Source organism: Pollachius pollachius (genome assembly GCF_949987615.1).
Source record: "Pollachius pollachius genome assembly, chromosome: 3".
NCBI classification, from domain to species: domain Eukaryota; kingdom Metazoa; phylum Chordata; class Actinopteri; order Gadiformes; family Gadidae; genus Pollachius; species Pollachius pollachius.
In genome coordinates this window covers 41,537,612-41,561,341 of record NC_136936.1, presented here as the reverse complement: position 1 = coordinate 41,561,341, position 23,730 = coordinate 41,537,612, and the positions used below count along the sequence as shown (strand labels likewise).

The 23,730-nt window shown below is 44.0% G+C and overlaps 1 protein-coding gene across 1 annotated transcript; it reads right to left on the bottom strand.

Moving 5' to 3' along the window:
• Positions 1-203: 203 nt before the first annotated feature.
• vwc2l (von Willebrand factor C domain containing 2 like) lies at positions 204-16,430 on the bottom strand (the record flags this gene model as incomplete). The annotated part of the gene is made up of 3 exons (XM_079731713.1): positions 204-355; positions 5,138-5,267; positions 16,047-16,430. 3 exons carry the CDS (start codon positions 16,428-16,430, stop codon positions 204-206), a joined length of 666 nt encoding a protein of 221 aa, XP_079587839.1.
• Between the last annotated feature and the right edge of the window lie 7,300 nt (positions 16,431-23,730).

The window sequence follows — 23,730 nt, the reverse complement described above, 5'->3', positions numbered from 1 at the left end:
AAAGTTCCATCTTCCTTTTCAGCGGCCTGATTTGTCGGGATGCAAAACTTTTTTGCGAGAGCACATCTCGGCTGCTCAGCAGTTTCAGCCTTTTGCTTAGGGAATTGTGCTCCTATGCTGTCAATCATCTCTTTTTTTGAAAATGGTGCAGTAGGTAGGTCCTTCGCCGAGCTTTGCCTCTGTTGTCTCTGGTGGAGTAGTCTCTATGACAACGATTGGCCGTTGAGGCACTCCCGCCGCAAGCACTGCGCCGGCTTCCACCAGTCCCCGTTGTGGCATCGGCAGATGGTGCAGTCATCCACCTTTACTTCGATCCCTGCAGGGATGATCGTGGTTCCAGCAAAGCAGTTTGGACCTGTCACATGGGGGAATAGGGAATGACGAGAGAGAGACGGAGGGAAACAGTGAACGTGAGACAGGCATGTGTGAAACAAGGCATCAAAAAAAGGGAAGCAACGAGTGTCACTCTCCTGGGAAGTTTCGCTATCTTTTTTTTCTTCCTCAAAAGAGTGTAAAAGCTAATGCTGCGGGGAGCCGTGGGGAGTTAAGGGGGAAGGAGGGGGGGGGGGGGGGGGGGGGGGGGGTCAAGGGAAACGCATGGATCTTTTCACGGGCGTGCACCGATGGGCTTGTTTTCGCAACACGAAAGCGGTTTTGTCAGTCTCCCCTTCTCCCTCGCCACCGAGCGCTTTGCATTCTAATGCATGCCGAATAGAAAGAGGCTGCCAGGCACTGGCTTGGCTGTTAGTGCAATGAGGCTGGAGTATAGAGGAGGAGAGAGGGAGAGAGGGCGAGAGAGAGAGGGAGAGAACACGAAAGAGAGGGCGAGAGAGAGAGCGAGAGAGAGCACACAAAATAGAGAGGGTGAGAGAAAGAGAGGGAGGAAGAGGGATGGAGGGCAAGAGAGCAAGAGCAAAGAAGAGAGACATACACCGAGATAGAGAAAAGTGGTTTTAATAGCTGGCAGTGAGGACAGTGTTAATCACTGCATGAAAAGGCTTCTAAAAGACATCCTGTTGCCCTGCCTCTCTGCGCATGCACACTTCATATCATACTCCACTTCTGAAATGTAATTAACTCATGTGAATTTTAAAGATCCATGATTAGATTGAAAAAATATGTTCTTATATTACTGCGCAATTTAGTTATTCGTGAAACTGGTTTATGCCCAATGACTTTCAGTGAATACCAACTATCATGTCCTCATCATTTTTATCAATTGTATTTCCATGATTAAGCAGCTGGGAAGGGGATGTACCAACTTCAAAATCACCCTTCTAAATCATATTATCTTTTGAATATACTATTCATAAACACACTTGCTATGAAACAAATTCATCAGACGGACATTGAGAAACAAACAAGTCACAATACTTACAAATCCAATTAAATAAGAAACAGCAATATTTTACTGGACCATTTTTTTAATTTTTAAAAGGTAGAAAAAGTGTGTGTCTTTCCAAAACCAGTTGTTTGAAAAACAAAGAAATGGACAGCCCTGGAAGTGTTGCAGTTTGGTGTTCTGTTTTTATCTATCAGCCTTTATGATATCCAGTCAACCATTACTGTAAAATGTTCCATCTTTGTAAGCAAACAAGATCTTTCCGACCAGCTATTGAGCTTAGCAAGCAAACGATGTGGCACATAAGACTAATTGGCGATTCTACAAGCTACACGAGGACCCGGCACATACACGGATTTGAATATGTATCTCTGTTGTTGACATCAAGAGATCCAATTATATCTGGCAGTTTAATTTTGTTGATGTAAAAAAAACGCATACTTTTTTGCCAAATACTTTGCAGTTACTCTGTCTATGATTGTAGTATATATTATGCAATTGAAAAGCAATGCACCTTATCATGGGTATGTTATGGAACATCTACATGACAAACGAAAAACCTCTAATACTTTCGCCAATACTGAAACACTATTTTTGATGGGCTTTTTTGGGCCTTATGGCTTTTTTTGGGCCACTATATTTCATTTGAAATGTCATTGGATTTTTAACATTGTATTCATTAGCTAACTCCTGAGAGGTGGATCCTCGTGGGCCGTCAAGCATTTGCCCTTGTTTTAATCATTCAACCGGTGCAAGCGGTCATTGAATTTGGATTGCTCCCTGAAGTCGAGCCTTCTAAGACCAGCAAGCTCTAACGCTCGATGATGATAATGACGTTGACTAAACCCTCAAAGTTCTCATCAGGGTCATAGGCTTCATTCGTTAACGTTTAAATAATTACTGGGCTGGATTTATTACTTTCCAGAGCGATTGCTCGCTGTCACTATGGCAGTTGAGACTATGACATACGCAGAGACATCAGTACATTGCCGTCTTACCAAGATTGTTTGTCTAGTTTGTCTATGGACACATGGACAAATCGGCACTATTTTCCGCACCGTGATTATTTGTCTATCTGTGATGCGCCAACAAAGATGACCCTCCGCGCGGACTACCCAACCAGAAGCAACTGATCATATATCTGTGTCTTTGTAGAACTACAATGTAGTTGGGTTGTAACTCACACTCTGTTTGAATAACTAACTACTCTGAACAAATTGGAAGTCATTCCCCTCACGTGAAAAGGAGCTAGGCTACTATAAGTGTAAATGTAACAAAAGCAGCGAGCTCCCTTCTGGAATCACAATGATGAATGTGGAATTAAACAACTCTTCTGAACAGGCAAACTTCAATTTATATTGGAGTTTGCATTATAGAGTAATCCTTTCAATGAAAAAACAATAACTAGGGTCAACGCAGGGTCAATTTGTGACGGGCAGCTCAGCCCTATCCCTGTTCTTGCTCTGGGATGTGGAATCAAGTTGAAGCTTTGCATGAAGAGCATGGCATTCAGGAAAACATTCAGCCAGGATCTCTGCAGCCCCAGAGGGCCTTCATTAAAGAGAGCACGGAAGGTCCTGCAAAGAGCTCTCTGAACAGAAAGGGCTTTTACTTTGCTTCATAGTGAACAATCCTGCTATTAATACCCCCTGTTATGGGGGGCTACATTCATCAACGATGAAAGCCATTCGATTCTGGCTTTAGAGGAGACATTGTGAGCGCTTGCCAGGTCTATGCTCTCATTGATGTGTCCCCGGACAGCTGGCACAGGTTACAGAGCAGAGCCGGGTGCCGGCTGCTGAGGGACAGGGGTGACCTGCCAATCACATATGGCAGTGGCTGCCATATGTGATTGTTTACAGCCAAATCGGTCTGGGACCTGGAGAACCACAAGGACATGCATCACAGCTGAAAGGGCACATTGACACCACTCAAAGGACAATGCCAGTCTCCAAATGGCATGTCAAAGATGCAGAGTTCAACAAGGTCATTATGATGAAACTTTGCGGAACATTTCAAAGTGAGTGCACGTGGAGTTGCCTAATTAGATATAAATTTGCCTGAAATGAAGTTGGTTCTTGTCATGATGAACATGATGGAAGTGCAAGGCTGTAAATTTACCTGGCACACGCATTCAATCGTGCCCCTCGCTGCCGCATGTCCGTAAAAAGCTGTCCAAGCTGTCAAAGTTAATAAGTTACCTGACTCAACCTTCCCCACATGACAGTCTGTCACAACGTCGTGCTGATGAACCCTCAGATGTGGGAGGCCTGACAGCTCTATAAATAATTCAACCCCCCCACCCACCCAAAAGACCCATCCATTTTTAGCCTAACTACGCATTCTCTGTTATCATAAGATTCCAGGGGGGTTGACATCATTTGAAACGTTTTAACTACCCCCCCAATGTATTCACATAATGAATGCTACACATGACTGCTGCAGTTCTCGTGGTCCCCGAGGTCTCTCTCGGTTCCGTCAAGATGGCTCGGTTAGCTTTGTCTGACGAAGCATGGAGGAGCTCCTCCAAGGGGTTCAGTGAGAGTAAACACCCCTTCAGAACCAAGAGCCTACCTGCTCCTCTCCAGGAACATGTTGGGTAAAGAGAGAAAGAGAAATACAACTCCGGAGGTTCCTGAGTTGTCTTCCTGCAGACCGAGTCTAGTCACTCTGGCCTCGGCTGAGAGTGTGTGGAGAAAGCATGTACTGTACATCCACAGCCATCCATCTCAGAGCAGAGCAGCTAAGATATGCTCTGTTGGGAGCCCTGGAGACAATAGGCCTTCCCCTGAAATGGCATTGCTGAAAGGGTGTCACCGTGTACTGTCGCACTGGATTAGCTCCTCACATCCAGATGCTTTTGGCGCAATGTTCCCTGTGTGTGTGAGTGTGAGTGTGAGAGAGAGAGAGAGAGAGAGAGAATGAACATACATGCATAGCTTGAGGTAAGAGAATCAAAGGGGAGGGGGGTGCAAGAAAACGTCCAGGAATGTGTGAGTGTCCATGGTGACATGGATGGTTGCCATCTTCCTCAGCATGACCGCCCTGATTCCTGTTCTTCTATCCTCAAGACAGATAATATAGGTCAATGACTACTGTGAAGCATGAAGAACATAATCCACCTTCGACTCTACAGACAATGAAAAGCAACCGGTGTTGCATTATAATTACGTCGGAATGAAACACAAGGAAGAACTCACTGCAGCATTGTTTGTGTGGCAACATGGATTCTTTGTCTAGGTGATGTTACGCTCAGGCAATCATTCTACCATTCAGAACGTCCGCTTGGGGAGATCACGGATGATCAAGGACATCAGTAAGGAGGCTTCGGTCTCTTGAGTCCGTAAAGCTCTTTCCCTCCCCCAGGATTTGTGGTGGCTGGGGACAAAGACTCCCGCCCATATCTTCTAACCAGCCAATGAGCCATCGGAATCCTATAATTCTAATTTGAGGATTGGCTGTGTGTGGCAAGGGCGTAGGGGGCACTGGGAGATAGACGGTTCTCAGGGGGCCCATTAGAACCATACCACCATGGCCTCAATCAATGGGCCAATGTTTACCCTGCTTAGCGTGTCATTTATAATTAAAGCAAGTACTGCTCATTAGTGGCCGGCAGGCCCGAGGTAATGATTTTAATTCATAAAACATCAATTACATCCACTTCCTCCAAAGGCGCGGCTATGAAACGGCGCTACCTCTGATAAATGTGACACCGGTAGTTTAATGAAATGTTAATGACGTTTTGAGAATGTGCGTTACCGGTGGTTGCGGTGGAAAAGTCCGGGAGTCTCTTACCGTTTTTACAGATGGGGCAGCACTGCTCCGGCTCGTACACGGGGTTGACGCACTCGGGCACGGCGCAGTCCGACACCACACAGTGAACCTCATTGTTTGGCTCACAGCGGCACCACTCACAGGGCGACGGCTGGGAGAGGGAGGGGAGAAGGAGAGGGAGGGGAGGACGGGGTAGGAGACAGCGCGCTGAGGTTAGAGAGGACTCAACGCGGTCGTCACTGGCGCTGTAAAACAGGTCATTTGACGGATTGTGATTGTCGTCATTCTTGCTGGCCTGTGTGCCTTTTCTGCTCGGCACATCACAGATTGGTCGCTGTCGACGAGGCTTCACTCATGCAAAGTATAGCTCTAGGCTTTGGTTCAAACTCCATGGAAGGTGGTCAGCAACGCAGGGATAGTATACATTCTGCTGCAGACTCAAACCACTCAGTGTTCTCTTGAAAGTGCTGCAAGAGGCTGATAGAAGTTAGATATTTCCCACTGTGCTGGTGCATGTTATTCGGCTCTCATCAAAGACCCTTTAAAGAACGTTAACCTAAATACTGAAAGAGTGACATGCAGTTGAAAAATATATACACTGTTGTTCACAAATTTTGAATATTCCTAAAAGCTTTAAGTTATAATAGTGTCCACTGTGTAGGGCCAAAAATCATAGGTTAAACTGATCATTTAGCCATCATCAAATGCACATTTTGTGACACCAAGCCCGGTAGCAGGTGATTAAGTCACACGGTTGCCATGGCAAGCTGAAATATTCAAATGAATCTGTCTTACAAGCACCGGCTACAAACAGAATCCATTAGTCAATTCTAAAGGATGTCGTTTGTTGTCTGTAAGTAGGCCTGCTACAACTATGCTTTTGAAGTGTACATGGTTTTGTGATTTCATTATTTGATTATTTTCAATTCAGCATTCATTACACAGAAGCACATTATAGGAAGACAGAGCACAGTGGATGAATGCTGGATTAATACTCAATGTACTGTTATCTGTTTACCCTAAAAGGAATAATGATGTCGGAGGTGGTATTCTATGGAATAACACTAGCCAAAATAAGTGGTAAAGAGAAACCAAATCTACATTTGGACACATTGACACTAAGCTGTTGCATGGCAGAATCAATACTGCCTGGTGTTGAACATTTGGAATACGCTGCCTGTGTTCAGTGTGCTACCTCAGGTAGCGGGTGAAAGTTGTTTTGGGAGATATTTTTAGCAAGGTTTCTAGCTTTATTTACATCATTATTACAACATGCACGCACAGGGGCAAACACATTGCCTGTAGGTTGTCTCTCGTTTACCTCGCCCTCTCATTGAGAGAAACTTGAATTTAAGCCCTTCTAAGGCAATTGACATTTAAGTATGAAAAGAAAAAACAACCCAAAGCGCTGTTTAAATGGCTGCTTTACAAGAAAGTTAGCGGAAGGGCTTATGAGTCTCGAACACAGCCTGCTGGCAATGCAAAATGGCCTCTCATTCTGGTGGCTACATCTTCTCTCTAGCACCACAACAAACATTAGCTTGAGATACGTTGAAGCACAGCCCTCGACAATCCACTGCAGAAAACCTCCCTGCAGCACAGATGGACCAAAAGGTTATTCCCAAAGCAGAACGATGCATTTCTTTGTAATAAGGCCATGTCTGCCTTCTAATCAACTATAGTCTATGGATGCTGTTGTTCTATTGGTGTCCAATTGTATCTATGCAACGGTTTATCCCCATCAGTGTTAGTCTTAGCCCTATCACCTCATCAGTTAACAGAGCAAAGGGCTTTCTATCACATTGTTAGTCAGCTCACAGGCCTCATGTATTACTTCATCTGTCAGGAGTTCTATGAAACATGCAGGACATACAAAATCTTCAACTCTGATATAATAATATCTCAGCCTAGTCCAACATTAAATATGCATTTCAGCATTTTTTGGTTTTGGTGTGTGAAACCTTGTCACCTTCCAATCATCCGTATCGGCTTTGGTCGTTTGGTCTAGCTGTTGATCTACCTCTTGCAGCCAGTGGGTCTGACTTCCTTCCTGCCTTTCCCAGCTGGGATAGGGAGGCCGGCTACTCTACTCACATTTACCCTGTCATAGGTGAGAAACATTGATGCAGATAGAGTTGGAACCAGGTGCACAGGTGCTCATGCCGCCTGGTTAAGTCAGAGCGCATTCTGCTCATGGGCAATGTGAAGGAACGTGATCGAATGGAAAACACTGTTTCCCCAAAAAACTACATTGCAGCAACGGTGACTTGGTGAAAAACATGAGACACAAATGGACTCGCTTTTCACCCTTTCCCTATATTCTCTTGCCATTTTCTTCCCCTATCTGAGGCGCTTAATGCTTTCATTTAAAAGCGTGGGGTCTCATAATGTGTGACATTACAGGTTCTTCCTTTCAAAGCCTCTTGGAAGAGAGGTACATTTGAGTACACTGGAATAAAACATTTTCCCTGATATCCCGTTGCGTGCGAGGATCCATCAAGAGGGGGGAAAAAGGAGCCAGCGGGTTCATGAAAATACATGCCGGTGATTTAGTTAATGTGTGGGGAGGGAAGATTTTTCAACACCTAACTAAATGTCTTGCTCCGAAAAAAGAATCGCAGACGGAGATGAGCCCGCATGCTAGGATGACATCACAGATCTTTCACTCACTACAATCAGATACAAAATCTTCTTTCTGTTTAAGCTGTTTTACATCCCTGCGGTAGACTACCCCCCCCCCTCCTCCCCCCCCCCCCCCCCCCCCCCCCCCCTCCATTGTATCCTCCTCATCTCCTGGACACCGGTAGGCCAATTAAGCAAAGGCAAGATGGGCCTCTGCTCATGCATATGGAGAAGTCTGTAAACCCTATGTCCCGTTGACAGACTCAGTGTGGGGGGGCAGCGAGTGGGCCGATCCAGGGTCAATGGTGGAGCGCGTGGGCTAAAGAGGCCAGCCCTCCCGCACACTGACAGGCGCTTTTAAACCCTGGAAAAGAACTGCTGTAATTGTCACATTTAAGGAGGTGGGTGGGGCCGGTGATTTGCAGTGGTCAGGGTCCGTGTGTGCGAAAACAGAGGTAACATCTGAGCTGAACTATTTGGCTGCAGGAAAGCTTTACTGCATTCAAGACTGGCATGGGGCTCCTACATGATCATATCCTGTAATAATAAATGCATGGCTTCATTTATTTATTTACAGCCACATATATACATATATTTCAACATGTCTAAAGGATTACACCCATCAATTCATTCACCAAGGTTTATTTCTTCTCATCATTTTAATAAATAACTATGCAATAAAAATTGATTAAAAACGCACCGCAACCATAATGTGTTTGCCTACATGTATTTGCTTATGCTGATGCAGTCTAGTGTGTAGTTGGTGTCAGAATAATGGATGGCAATACTTATCCGACATATATCCTCCTTCCACATTTGAAAGATAAATGTTTTACTTTGGTTATTTTATCTTTTGTTGAACAGTATTTTGCTTCAATGATTAATTCTATGCACTTGCATGATTCTTGTCGTTTTTGGGTTGTTTCTTCATGGTTAAATGAGCTAAATAAGTGTGATGTCATATTTTCGAATTAGTTTGCTTTATATAAACATTCCATTGAAGAAAAAAATGCTATACTACATGCACATTTTACTTGCTGTACAAAAAAATGACTTCATTCAGGTCTGGAAAATATGTAAAGAATCCAGGGCCTCTTATTCAAGGCAGCCTTTGCCGGTTTGTGACCACATGATTTTGTCCCTCCACTTAATATATGAATACGTTCATCTCTACAGTGCCAGGGTTAAAAATAAAAGATACACAGGTCAACTTTCAATGAACCTTTTCTGGAATTTATGGAAACCCTTTCATGCATTCAGTGGTGCCCAGGGCTATCCATTGCTTCTCTTTGTGTGTGTGGTCTAGCGTTAAGAGGATCATTCATGCCTCGGTCAGGGACCGTGAAAGAAGTGGGACTCGAGACCCCGCTGTCGGCAGACATTTTGGGTCAGCTTTTGTCCCACCCCAGCCCGGCCCTCTGAGCTGGACACTCAAGCGCTGCCCTGCAAAGTGCTTCACTACTTTTCTATTATCCTCTCACTGTACTGAGTACTGTACTGAAGTACAGCCCTGACATCGTTTTGTCTGTATTGGGACTTTGTACGGCACAAACCTCATTCATTTGACTGCTCGAAGCATACTCTGTGCTGGTTATACTGGCAATAACTGGATCCCGAAACCTAACCCTAACAGGGGGTTTCTCTTTTGTCTTTGTTTTGGTAAATCATGGTGCTGCCGGGTCTATATATGGGATCTATATGTGCCCTGTAATGACGCAAACGCTTTTAGAGAAAGTGTATGCAAAGGCTTCCAATCAACAATGCGTAGACTGCCCTCTGTAGAAACAAATCGATCTCTTCTGAAAGCTCCATCTAGCTGCTCCCAAAGTTCACTTCAGTAGACAACAGGTCGTAATTCTGCCCAGACACTGCCGTCTATCACCTGAAGTTCTGCATAGTAGGACTGCTGCATGAGTTCAATCTCCTAACATTCAAAGTTGTGCTGAATAATGATGACTAAGTAGTTCTAATTTTGTTATTAGGTATAGATTATGAAGTTCTTCTATACATGTGGAATGTGTGGAATGTCAATGGGGAACTTTTAATAGGATATGAGTACCGCATCCACACTAGTTTGGCGTATGAGGGTTCTTAATGGTTATTTTCCAAACCTAACAAGTGAGTAAATGTGAAATCCTAAAAAAACACATAGGTTTAAATCTTGTTTTTGACCATATCGTCTTCTCTCCTTCTATTTTCTCCACATTTAAACTCAGATGTTTCCTTTTAATCAAGACAGAAGGGGGAATAGAAGCAATCAAACATGAGGCATGTTGGCTCTGACAAGCAAACCTCTGTATAGCGTAAGCCACAAGTCATCACACTGAGTGACGTGTTTGCGTGTCTGTATGTGTGTGGTTGTGTGTGTGTGTGTGCCTGAACCTCTCCATGGGTTTCTCAATTAAACTGAACTGTATAGAATCCAACATTTTTCTCCCATCTTTTGGTGGTAAAATGTAATAACTGTTTGCGGCAGAAATTAAAATGGCTCTATGTTAAAGGCCAATTCGCTCTGTGTAATAATTACATCAGCTCATTTCCTGGTCGGTGGTTTATGGGAGTTTCAGCAAAATGTAATTGGTTCTGCTTCTCTTTTTTTGCAGTTGGGTAATTTTCAAAGGAATATGTGTGCACTGTTTGCCCTTAATAAATGAGTAGTTTTTCAAGCTAGTTTATCATCAAACAGAAGCAAGAAGTGCAAGGCAGGAAAGTTGTTGAGTTCCTTGTTAAGTTTCTCTACCTCCACATCATAGAAATCCCTTTCATTCTTACTTGTTTGTAATTACATCTTCGCAGATGGGAGAACCAAACACACGCCAGATAAATCATCACTCCAAAGGAACCTGGTTTGAACAGACCTTTAAGTGTACCCAGATACACAATTAGGGCTCTTCATGTGCTCTTGGTTTGTGACAATTTAGAATACAATCATCAACACAAACCTCAGTACATGTTTTTAATAGGACAATGGAAATGAAGCATCCTTTTGACCCTGCTCTGAACTGAAACACACACGCACTTGTTTTTTCTCTTTCTGTTTTAAATGCAAACTGCAATTTGTGGGATTATTGCTACCGAACCGTGCTCACATTTCATTCTCATGTTATTTTCATTATATACATCATCTTACTAAAAAATACATATATATTAATAAAATTTGCTTACATGACACGTATTATTGACTGGTCACTGCCCCGAAACCATTCACACCCCGAAGTTATTAATAGACTGAGTGATTCATTATCAAATTTGTATTGAGCGGTGGTCGAATCTATGAGACATTACTAAATGAAGTGCTGCTCACTTCACTAGACCCCTGTACCTCCCACTGCCTGATATAGGGCTGGGCTGGGGATATAGTTTCCAGTATGAACATCTCTCACTAAATAAAAATCTGGGAAGTTTCTCTGCGACAAGGACACTTGTAAATGGACAAGTTAACACTGGTTAAGTACAGATTAGAGGAGTGGATTTCTCCTTGGCTTGTCGTTATGCATAATGCTTCTTCAGGATTAGATCCAGCACATTGGCGGCTCTGTATCCAGCTGCTATGTGTGAATGTTGATGAGCGCTGGCACGACAGCCATCACTGCGCTCTCAAGTTCAAAGTGATTTTGGGCTTTCAGCATTTATCGGGTACTATACCACTGGATAGAGGTTGGTGGGGAATGCTTGGAGTGCTGCTAATGGATTAAAGGTATGGCTATATCAAAATATCGAAAAAGAACGGTTCCATGAAAAGACACATGCTTAGTTTTTGCCCCTTTCCCCTGTGGAGAGGGCCCATCCCCCTACTCCCCACAGACACACACACACACACACACACACACACACACACACACACACACACACACACACACACACACACACACACACACACACACACACACACACACCTGCTGCTGGCAAATTAAAATGCAAATTGGGAGCGTTGCGCAATGTGCCCTAGATGGTGACAGAGGAAATGCCACGCAGGCCTGCACCAAAAGGTTAACCTGTCGCCATCCCTTAATAGGGGCGCACTTCCCACACATACTGACAGCCTTTGATTTCTTTGAACACTGTACGGCGCCCGGGTTTTTATTTCATCCAACGGACATGCACAACACACGCGCACACGTACACATACACACACACTTATACACTCACACACAAACACTGGACACCTGGTCCTTAGCGTCATTGGAAAGATCATTATGGCCTCATGCGGCGACTAGCAGCTCGCCCGTCGTTACCAGCTAAGGTGATAAAAGGCCCTGAGAGGACTCGGAGCCAGGGAGAGGTCGTCTGTGAGCTCACCCCTTAATAAGTCTAAAGCCAGTCTTTTCACGAGTCTACTGAACAGCTGATTGTGAGGTTGGAGAAAAAAATAAATAAATAATCCATTTAAATCCAAATAAAAGGTTGTCAAAAAATCGCAAAGGAGAAGGCTTCAGTCCGGTATTCCGAAGGAAATCTTTCCTTGTATTAACCACTCTAGGCTCTTATTATATATTTATTTAGCATGTGTGGAGAAGTTCATGAAAACAAAGGTTTTTCTAGGTAATTTTGATGTACTTTTCATCACAACATTCTCTCCTTCTTTCAATGTTGTTTAAAATGACAGTTGTTTGCTTTTCCAAGAACCGTGAAATAATGGTTTGTGCATGCGTTGGATAGGAAGGACTCCTCGATCACACTGTCTGTGGACAAGGTCCATATGATAGAGATCACGTAGAGAAGGATAGCTATGCACTGGTAGGCTGAGGCCTGAGCAGGAAGATTATGTTGGCTATCCTCTATATAGACGATGACGCAGTATTGTGTGCAACCAATTCAATATCTTGTCATTGCTGTGTTACAAAACACTATTATAAACAGCTGAAGAGAAGCTATGACTTTGTCTTACTGTATATTAATTAAATAACTATCTATTTTCTATACCGTATATACCCATACAACTGATTCTTGAAGTAAAATGATATGGGATTTCAAAAAGATAGTGTTGGGTGTATGGACGCATCTACAAACACATATATACATGCACACGCACGCAGACTAGAGTTAAAAATAGTCCCTCCAAGAGTGTGAGAGGGTAAATCTCTGACCCTCAGTCATTTGCATTTGAGTTCACTGCGCTGGATATGGAGGCTACCACTGCAATTGAACATCTGACCAAATAGGCCCTTACACAGCAACCCAAAATTTATTGGTTTTTCTAAAAATGAATCTCTTCCAACTTTCGCTCAAGTCCATCGCCACGGGTTATCTTTGTTAAAGAAAATATATTCTGAACACGGCTTGCTGGCATCTGCCTGCTGAGTTCAAAATGGGGATTGGCTTTGTATTTGGTAAAATGTGTCTCAGTGACAGGATGTGGTAATTGTGCACAGGTGAAAAAGAAAATTCTCCGCAATCGCCCACCGTGGATTCCTTTCTTCGCCTAAGTTAATATGAGTCACACCATTCAGAATTGCCACCAAATTACTAGCGCAGATGGCTGATTCCCTCAAATGACTTTGTACGAGGCATACCACCTAGCAGTCGGTAGCGGGATGCACAGTGCTGATGATTTACCGATGGTGAGCCTATTCTCAACAAATGAAAACGGTCCCTTCAAGATTTAAATATGGTACCGGAACTTAACTCAAGTACACTTGTGATCACAATGAGGCCAAGACATCTATGACTTTTATGTCAGAGCAATAAGAAGTATGATCCATTTCTACTATTTGATTTCCCAAAAATCCTTATTACTTCACAGTTTAAGTCATCTTTCAAGTAAAAATACCAAACATAGAAATGCAAAAGTAATTTCCCTGTTTGAAATCTTCTTGACTATTATTTATGCAAAGGAAGCACGTTTAACGCATCACTCTGGACTGTGGTTAATACTGATGAGCATTTCTAACACTTTAATTAAATGATACATCCAGAAAAATAGCAATAGTTTAATCAAAAAGTAGAATTAAAGTTTGAGCTGCAGTCCATCCCAACACAAATTAGAATTAGCAACCACTATGTGTGCTCTCTAAATGGAATAAAAAAGTATTCCTAATTTATAACACTAAACCTATTTACAGAATACATATGCTCAACAAATGCCTTAGAACACAACCCCTGATATGTTGTTATCCAAGATATGAATTATAGTTTCTCAAGCCCTAAAGTTAACTTCTGTGATGCCTTCTATGTTATGAGCCCAGTGTTGTGCTCAGTGACGAACTGCTCACTGTACCCATGGTTTGAACGAAGCATGGGAACCATATTTGATGTTATGAACCACATATCTGGATGAATCTCCAAAGAATAGTGAGGTCTTCCTCGCAACACTTTTATTATTTCAAATCAGAAATGCATTTCGGTTCACCTCTGCTATCTTTCAAATGTATCTCTGCACTATTATTTGTATTTTTCAACTTCTTATACTTTAATTTTGCATGTGTCTTCTTTAAGTAATCTATGGGGGCTTCCAAGTTAAACATTTATTTGTTTATTTTCTTTTAATGAATGTTCTTTCAACGTTTTCAAAACAGGTTTCTGCCTTTGTAAAGAACTACAAAGGGCATATGTTTGAAGGATGCTGAATAAATAAACCTAACCTAATATTTGCTGAAATAACAAGATTTGACTTGTAGTATTGTACGAGAAAATCCAAAGAAATGTAATTCAATTCTTAATCCCCATTGCAAGACCATATTAGTCGCCGTTATATCTTTAAGCTGCATTAATTGCATTGTGGATCATGTGGTTCACCAATGGCCAAATGTTTCCTCTCTGTAACATTGAGGGTACAAAACCTGACAAATTATATAAATCAGGAGTGAATTTAACTCTATCGGAATAACAATAGTATGTAGACAGATAACGGTTGGCACCAGGTCATCATTCATATGAGCGGATTTTCCTTACCGATTTTCAAACATGAATAATAGGCCATGATAAAGCAGAGAGCTAGGGTGTATCCCGGTTATTGTGATGATTTGCCACACTATGTTTCTATATTTCAATCATCCATTGCCCCGATCCATGTGTAATTAATGTATAAGAGATGGCAAACATCCGGGCAGCAGTGGTGGCAGCAGCAGCAGCAGCAGCAGCAATTTAAAACACAGCCTGTACTTGTCAAGCATGTAGTGTCATTTGTAAACGGACGATAACGCCGTGCCCTTTGACTGCTACCGTGACACTGTTTTGTCAGAAAGACAAAGAACTCGCCCTCTTCCGGTGTTGCAAAAAAAAGGCCGCTCCACTCGTAAAAGCGAAATGTTGTGTGAGCTTGTTTATCGAGAAGAATCTCATCATCATAGCTTTTGAATCGTGATGCCGTGTATGATTCAATATCAAAATAATTCATTTATCTGTTTAGGAGATGCTTTGCTCCAAAGTGATGTCCAGGGAATACAGAGAGGGGAAACTAAGGGAAAATTGTGTTTTTGTAGAGCAATTTGTGGCAGTTGTCTCGCTCAAAGATGCCCAGGGTTGAGGACATTGAAGGATCCAAACTCAGAATCTCTTCTTTGGAAATCAAACACCAAAAGTATAGCCTTATCCTGACACAACTGTTGGGGAATTTTCATATTTTGAATACAGAAGTTTATTATCATTCCATAATATATGTGTATGTGTGCGGTCTTCAGTTGGTTTTGGGTTGTTTCCACTGAAAGACAAATACAACTGTATTACTCCTTTATAATATGATATAATGTCTTAGACGACAGCATTGCAATGAGGTGATACAACCTAGTGGGTAGTGGGTTGAACCCAAGACCTTACCAACTGTATAGCTTCCTAGCGTGCATCCAGAAATGAAATATGGATATTGCTGTGTGAATCGATGCAGTGTTGAAAAATTGAAAGTAGTCATTCTTGTAGTGCTTTATATTGTTATATTGATATTTAGCTCTCAGCCCAAGACATGAGCATGTTCTAACAAGCTCTTTTGGTCAACAGCCCCAACGGGCTATATATGATTAAATGTCAGTGCCTTTTCCAATGAGTATAGTTTTCAAACAGTACCCAGAAATTGTTGAAGTATTGTTCACCGCTGAGGAGGAAATTACATCATTGCACCTGAACTCAATGCATATACCTCAATCTATTGATTTGGCAAGCAAAGCAAACAGATCCATATGTTTAACGTCTTGGACCCTAAAGATAATTGTAGTTTAAATATGAGACAGTAAAAATACACTCTCCATGGCTTTGATTGTAGTGTTTGAAGAGTCAGACTGTTCTGGAAGTACGTAGCCTATTGCTGCAGTACTATAAGATCGAAGTTATCCATATATCGACCACATCAAAAGTTCAAATGACGACCGACTCTTACCTTAAACTCCTCCAGGATCTTGTACGTTTTCGCGCGGTATTCACAAAAGTTCTTAATCTCCTTGCACTCGGGGCAGCAACCATTGTGTTCAACTTTGGTGCACTTTGGGTGTATCTTGGGACACTCCGGCTGGTCGCACACGGGCCCGTCCCCTGTGCACACGCACGGACAGTTCGAGTGTCCGGGGAAGAACCGCTCCCCGAGTTTGTACACAAAGCCGCTGTCGTCCACACATCCTTTCCCTCGATAGTCATCGAAGAAGATGTTGTCGTTTGCGGTCCGCTCCGCGTCGTCAGCGGGATAATCCTCTGGGTTGACCGAGGCGGCAGAGCAGGCGTTCACAGCAAGCAACACGACGCAGAGGACTGCAGAGAGGGGGCCCATACTTCGCCGCGATATTTGCTATATGGCGCTTCGACAAGAGCATATGGCTGTCATTCTAGGCCCCTGTTGTCCGCGGTGGCGTCCTGAGCTCCATAGAGACGACTCTGCAATCAGGGGAAAGGCGGAAACAATGCATAGCATAATATACATCAGAGTACAACAAACATGCGATGTTTGTTGTATGGGGGGAGGGGGGGGGGGGGGGGGGGGGCATTTGATCAAATCATTTTTAAAAAAGTGCGTGTGCGTGTTTGCGCGCGCGCGTGCGTTCGTACTACTCGTATGTAAGCCTACGTGTAAGTGTGCGGACGCGGGCACGCATGTGTGCACGCGCGTGTGTGTGGACTACGGATCATGACACTGGGCAAGCAAATGACATCATTAGGTGCTGGAGAAAAGATGAACGCGACGGTTTGAAGCCGACATAATGGCTTCTCCACTCACAACTCATGTGCATGGATTTAATTAAAAGCTCGACATAGGCTGCATGAAACCAACAGGTATCCAACACAACATGAACCTGTTGTGGTATCGCTCATTCCCTTGCAAACCTATGCCTCGCCATATGGGTAACACGCCCTTTTAACCAAATGCATATTTTTTTTAACCTGCATGTAGTAAAAATGCGCAATGGGCTTTAGTCTGACATACTTGGTCCCTTGCAGAGAGGCGGTAGGGAAGAAGGGGGGTTGTATTCTTATTTGGGATTATTAATGCTTTCAGTGTTATGCATTCCCCCATGGCAAAGCACCAAACGAAGCACGGTGACGCTACAGGTTTTAGGACATGATGGGGGGATTCGTCTGCGAACTCACCGTGTAGAATTGCTTGTTCCCACTTTCTTTCTTTTTTTTCGCGAAACCAGAGTCCAAAACGCCTTGTGCGGATCAGATCAAGACAGTTCCCCCTAGGCGTCCGTATACTTCATCCATAGGGGTAGGTGTGTGTGTGTGTGTGTGTGTGTGTGTGTGTGTGTGTGTGTGTGTGTGTGTCTGTGTGTGTGTGTGTGTGTGTGTGTGGTTATCTTCGCCTGGCGTCGAAAGATGTTGTAATCCCCCTGACTTGAGTCTGTCCTGCCTTAAAAAAAAAGAGATTCAAACAGCAGCCTGTTGTAGAGCCGGCTGTTCCCTTTTCCAGTTGAAGAGAAGTCGTACTCTCCGTGTAAAAGTATGTTGGATGCAATCTTATTATTCCTACGATAGACGAACTGAAATGTAGGAGGAAAAGGGAAGAGGGTGGGGGGAAAGAAGGGGGAAAAGAAGCGCTTTAAGTAAATCCTATAGTCTTCCTCGGGCTCTCGGTCGTCCAATCATCTTAATATTTCCAATTTCTCCTGAAAATCTGGGGAAAATCCTCTGTCTTTGCCTTACATTTCCACTGTTTGACTGGCACGCAGGCAACACCAGATATATATAAAAGAAAGTTTACGGTTAAATTAATCAAAACGAAGATCGACCCCTGGTTCCCGACCGCCTGCACGCGGTGCTTGTGGCGTGATCCCCCTCTCACTCACGGACCGAAGGCTCTTTAAAAAGCGTTTGCTTCTGACGAGGTTAAGGATCAAAAGACAAAACACTCACACGTACACACACACCCATACACGCAGGCACGCGCATAATCAAACAAAACCCACGAAGCACGATTCATTAAGTCCGAAGGTCGTCACGTGAAAGAGGATTACGCGCTCGTGCTTTTCTTTCCTCGTCGTCTGGCGCGGTGCTGGAGAAAGAAAATCTAGCGCTTCTGAGTTCCAGAACCTTGGAGAGCGACTGTGTTCAGCAGCGACGGTGCTGCTGCTGGTCGGGCGTGCTACAGCTACTAAGCACTGCTCCAGCCGCTAACAGAGAGCTCTCACCCTCCCCCCCCCGACACACACACACCACCCCCTCTTCTATAGCTTCTCTGTCCGTTGAAATCCCAGAGGTGACGAGGGGGAGGACGCAAACATTCGCTGAATGCATGCTCATGCACGTAAATTAATTTCAAACTACCGAGTTTTCACTGCTGGGAGATTGTGTCGTCGTCGTCTCTGTGTGTGTGTGTGTGTGTGTGTGTGTGTGTGTGTGTGTGTGTGAGTGTGTGTGTATGTGTGTGTGTCTGTGCGCGCGCGCGCGTGCGTGTGCGTTTGTGCGATTGAGCCTTTTACATGTGACACACTTAAATGTCAATGTAACACAGTCTAACAGTCTTAAGTGATATCAAATCTCAATTCGTTCTGAAAAGAATATTGCCCAAGTTTGAATCAGATTCATAACTGGGCAACTGTAAAATAATAAAAAATGTTTGGCATGAATTAACTAAATGTGTCTAACTTGTGTGAGCAGGATATGTTGGATATTTATGACCCTATTTTCCGCCTGACCGAAAAACCAATAGCATTAAAAAAAAGATCTATATGGCTGTCCAAACAACCTAAGAGTCATGCATATCCAAATCAATAGCTGCATATTAACAGTCAGGCCTCACCAATAATAAAGTCCAGCACGTAAACTTTGTGACTGCTCAGAATATTTTATCTCTCAACTGCCTGCTGTCCCATCGCAATGATGAATATACCTTAATTATATGTTAAGACATTACTTTGCTTGTAGCCGTGTTAATGTGTGTATGTACTTGCACCTTGGAATAGATTTAAATTCATGTTTTCAGGCTCCCTCATACAGCATACATGTGTTCATTAATGCATGGACATATCTCATTTGGACAGTGTCCTTCCAGGGTGTATGCCCATGTACGCTCCGTTCCTTGGCCCACCACTGTCACGTTACTTCAGTATCAACCGCGGCAGAAGCCGTGGGCCTACGCACCCCGCTGTGCTGTCATTTAGACGTAAATAACACACTGCCATCAACTGTGTGTTCCTCTAATGATCCCTTGATGTTGCAGCTTGACAGCCTCAATGAGAGATAACTATATGGTTAACATTCAGCATCACGTCAAACCGCTCTGCACTCACACAGACAGACAGACACACAGACACACACAGGCACTAACACAGGCACACCCCTCAATTGCAGCCAACCAGAGTTCAACATAGCTTTGAGACACACCACCCCCCTGGTGCAAAAGTCACCAAATCGCTGATGGGTGTCGCAACGCCCATTGTAATCTCCAAAATAGCAGACAGGTGTGTGACATTCACATGCCGGAGTGGTCGTGATCATGACAGTTGTCAGATGACTGTGTGGTGCCGAACAGAAACACATAATTACTGTGTCGGCTGAAACGGTATGCGGGGGTACACTGGAGGGTAAACAGAGATACATTTGTTCGCCATTCTCCTTGGCGGATCAGGCATCCAGGGAACAGTGACGGCGGTGGGAGTGTGTGTGTGTGTGTGTGTGTGTGTGTGTGTGTGTGTGTGTGTGTGTGTGTGTGTGTGTGTGTGTGTGTGTGTGGGGGGGGGGGGGGGGGGGGGGGGGGGGAGATAGAGCAGCGTGGGGGCACATTGAGATTCAACTTTCATGGCGCATTTGACAATTCCTTGATCTCATTTAACTCCCCAGCCGCCTTCTTCTCTGTCACCGCAGTCGCAATTCTCCCTATTTTACTTCGTTTTTGAAAAGGTTTTGTTAAATTGTGGAACCTGCTGCCTGCTTATCCTCACGAGGCGACCGTGTTTCCCACTCCCGGAATCCATCTCCCACCATCCCTTTGCTCCTTCAAGTCCTGCCTTCACCACTAATGGACAGACCAGGAGGATGTTAACAAGACCCAACACTTCTCAGGGGCTTCCGAATGAGATCTCACCGAGAGAGAGAGCGTGACCGCAGAGAGATAGCTATACGTGCCTTAGCCGGCCTGCGCGTTATGCCGGCTGCATGCTTAACTATGCCTCACAGCATCTCTGCAACATCGCTGCTCTGCGATGCATCATGCGCTCCGTTGACCTGGTTGTAAAAGCGTGGCGGTATTGATGGGTGACGCTTTCTTATTTCTTTATTTTTCCCCTCACAGCATTTTCCTGTGGTATCGGCTAGGAACCGGAACACGCAGGGCAAAAGTATGGATATATCAATTATTAAATCTGACATCGCACTCGGTCTCCCGCCAGAGCTCCATGCCTGTGACTGTGCGCGTGCATGTTCGAGTGCAGTTATGCGTGCGTGCCTGCATGTGTGTGTGTGTGTGTGTGCATGCATTTATGTCTTTGTGGGTTGGTGTGTATGTGTGTGCGTGTGTGATGCCTGAGACGGCCAGCTGGTATAGCACTGCACGGCCCATTAGGCCCTCACTCTGGCTCAAAGAAGAAATCACCTAGATATAGATATAACAACACACAGGTACCCCAAATGCATCGTGGCATCGCTTCCCCCCCATCTCTCTGCAATGGAAACATGTGTTGGTGTTTTGTCGTGGCTTGACGGGCTGGTGTTGATAACAGTCCCATTTTTATTAGGATACTCCTGCAATTCGTCCGCTTTCACTGATAAAGTCTGTTTACATGTGCTGCCCCAGATTCAGATTGGACAAGACTTGGAAGCCATTCCAACTCAATTCACTAATGGAGAGGCCACTTCCCTCCCCCACTACCTATCCCCTTATCCCCATCATCCCCCCACTTCCCTCCAGCTCTTTTTTTCCTCAAGCAATGCATTTACCCAGGGTGGAGTCAGTATCGGATGCTACAATAGTTTAGCCATTAGGATTACATTTATAGACTGCTAGCAGGTCTTTCAGCGTTATATTTGGTCAGGGCTATTCACACTGCCTTATTAAAGAGAGTGGTGCAGAGAAAGGAGAGAGAGGGTTAGGGGGGGGGGGATGGGGGCAGACGGTAAAGCATGCCAGAGAGAGGTCTAAGATGGAGAAGTGAGAGGGGAGAGAACAGGAGCAGCCAAGTTGAAGCATCCCATGCTAGTTTTCTGTAAACTGTTAAAGTTTATTTAATGTTTTCGGAAACGACCCATGCAGATTTTACGACCAGTATACATTTTAAAGGTGGAATACCTTGTTTTTAAGAAAAACATGAACATTTCCAGGCATTATATAGAAATGTTACCATACGGCTTCAAAGACTGGCCAAATGGCATATATCTTTATGGTATTTGTACACAACCTTTGCACTTATCCTCTCAAAAAGCAGAAACTGCCATACACATATAATACACATGCATACACATCCGCGCATCCGCGTTCACACACACACACACACACACACACACACACACACACACACACACACACACACACACACACACACACACACACACACACACACACACACACACACACACACACACACACACACAATTTGAATCTTCTGTTATTTTGAACCAGTTTGTTTTTTTATCCCAAAAGTAGTTCACCAAGCCTGCCAAACTGTAATCTGTCTCATTTTTTTGAATTCCGCCACATTGGAATGTTGACAAAAGGTCTGATTGAATCAACAGGGTTAGACTGAACACATTATTCCATCAGATGCTTGTTATTATCTGTTGCTCAGTGGAGAGTAGGTTTACTAGCTGCAACAGCCCACTACAGCTGTTGATAACCACCGCTGGTAGCACACCAATCCAAGTTGCATGTTGTTCATTACCTCACCTTGCAAAGCATCCAGATTCGCCGGGTCACTATCACGCGGGAATCTTGCCAGGCTTTAAGCTATCCGCTTGTGGCCAAACCACAGTGGTGCAGAACAATCACAGCCTATCAGGAGCTACGTGAGCTGTGTTATTTGTGATAGACGGTGATAGAGGTGGTTCTTTCAATCACCTGCCAACTATTTTTTGAAAGGCCTGCCCTTTCCCGAACTGTTTCCAAGGACGACTTCCCAGATTGTTCAGTGCCACGAACCATCTGGCACGTCAGGTTACTATCCATCCTCTGAAAAAAATCACAATGCATGAATGGTAACAGAATAATAGAAAAAAGCCCTTAATGCAGTACAGATTAAGAAAAAATCGAACACATGGTATGTACTTTGTATATAATCATACAAAATGCATCCATTTCAGCACTATCAACACTGGTTCAGTGACATCTTCTGTTTCTTACATTAACTCGAGTTAGGGGTTTATGTTTTTAACAAGAATAAAAGGTTGGTTGGTGATGGCGTTATTTATATACCTGCTTTTAAGTCCTTGAAACACCATTCCTATTTGGAAATGGCCCAGGGAGTTTAGACCCGCAAGACTAATTGTACTTTAATTAATGTTAGTAGTGTGAAATTAATGTGAGTAGTCTGCTTCAATGCTTAAAAACATTACAATTATTATGCACTAATTATGATGTTCCTTGAAAGAGATAATTATTTATTCTCATTTTTTCAGTTTTTTTAATTTTTGCTTTTAACTACCGAAGTAATTTAGCCCTCTTAGGGGAAATATAATGCAGGTATAAATGTGCTTCTAACCACAATGCATTCTGCTGCCCTTGAATGTCAATAGTACCTTGAGAGTATGCCATCTATTCATTATTACACTAAATGCGTTTGAAGACTGCTATGATTGGTTTGATGTGTTGGTAAGCTAGGGGTTCTGGTAATGGGAAGTTAGTGGTGGGGTTGAGAAAGTGGGGGCTTTGAATTAGGCGGGGGGGGGGGGATTAGGGGTTCTGGAGAAGGGCTGGTGTTGAGTTAGGGGGGTTGTGAGTTGGTGGTTTGTAGGAGATGGTAAGGTGGTGATTAAGGAGTTGTGGTGAGGGTGGGCTGTGTGATGGGGTAATGGTACGTTTGGGGATTTGGTTAGAGTCTTATGGTGGTGGTGCAAAGGTGATGAAGGTTAGTTAGGAGTGGTGGTGACTCTGGCGAGGGGGGGGTGGTAAGTTTGGGATGGTGATGAGGTGGTGATGGTAAGTTGGGGAAGGTGGTGAGGCGGGGCTGGTGCTGACGGTAAGTTTGGGATGGGGTTAAGGTGGGGTTGGTACGTTTGGGATGGTGGTTAGTTGGGGATGGTGGTGGAAGTGATGGAAAGTTAATGGTGGTGGTGAGGTAGGAGTGGTGGTGAGGTGGTCGTTGCTGTGTTTGCAGGACCAGAGTCAGTTTCAGGTGAGGAGGTGGAGCGAGGAGGGAATACGCCACTCTGGCGTATTTTGTGATACCCTTACACACACGAATCAGAGCCGGCTCTGTGCCAACACTCCCCAGTGGATGGAAGCGTTTTCCAAGAGTTAGGCTAAGAGCTCTTCTCTGTCCCCACAGGGGCCCGATCAAGCCTTTCTCTCAGTCGCTCCCTCCCAAAGGCTGACAGTATTTCTCCACCGTGGGGGGAAGGAAGGCACAGAGTATGACGCTGTAGTCACCATGGCTCACAAGGACTCTGCTGCTATAATCATGCAAATAATGTTGAATTAAAAAAGG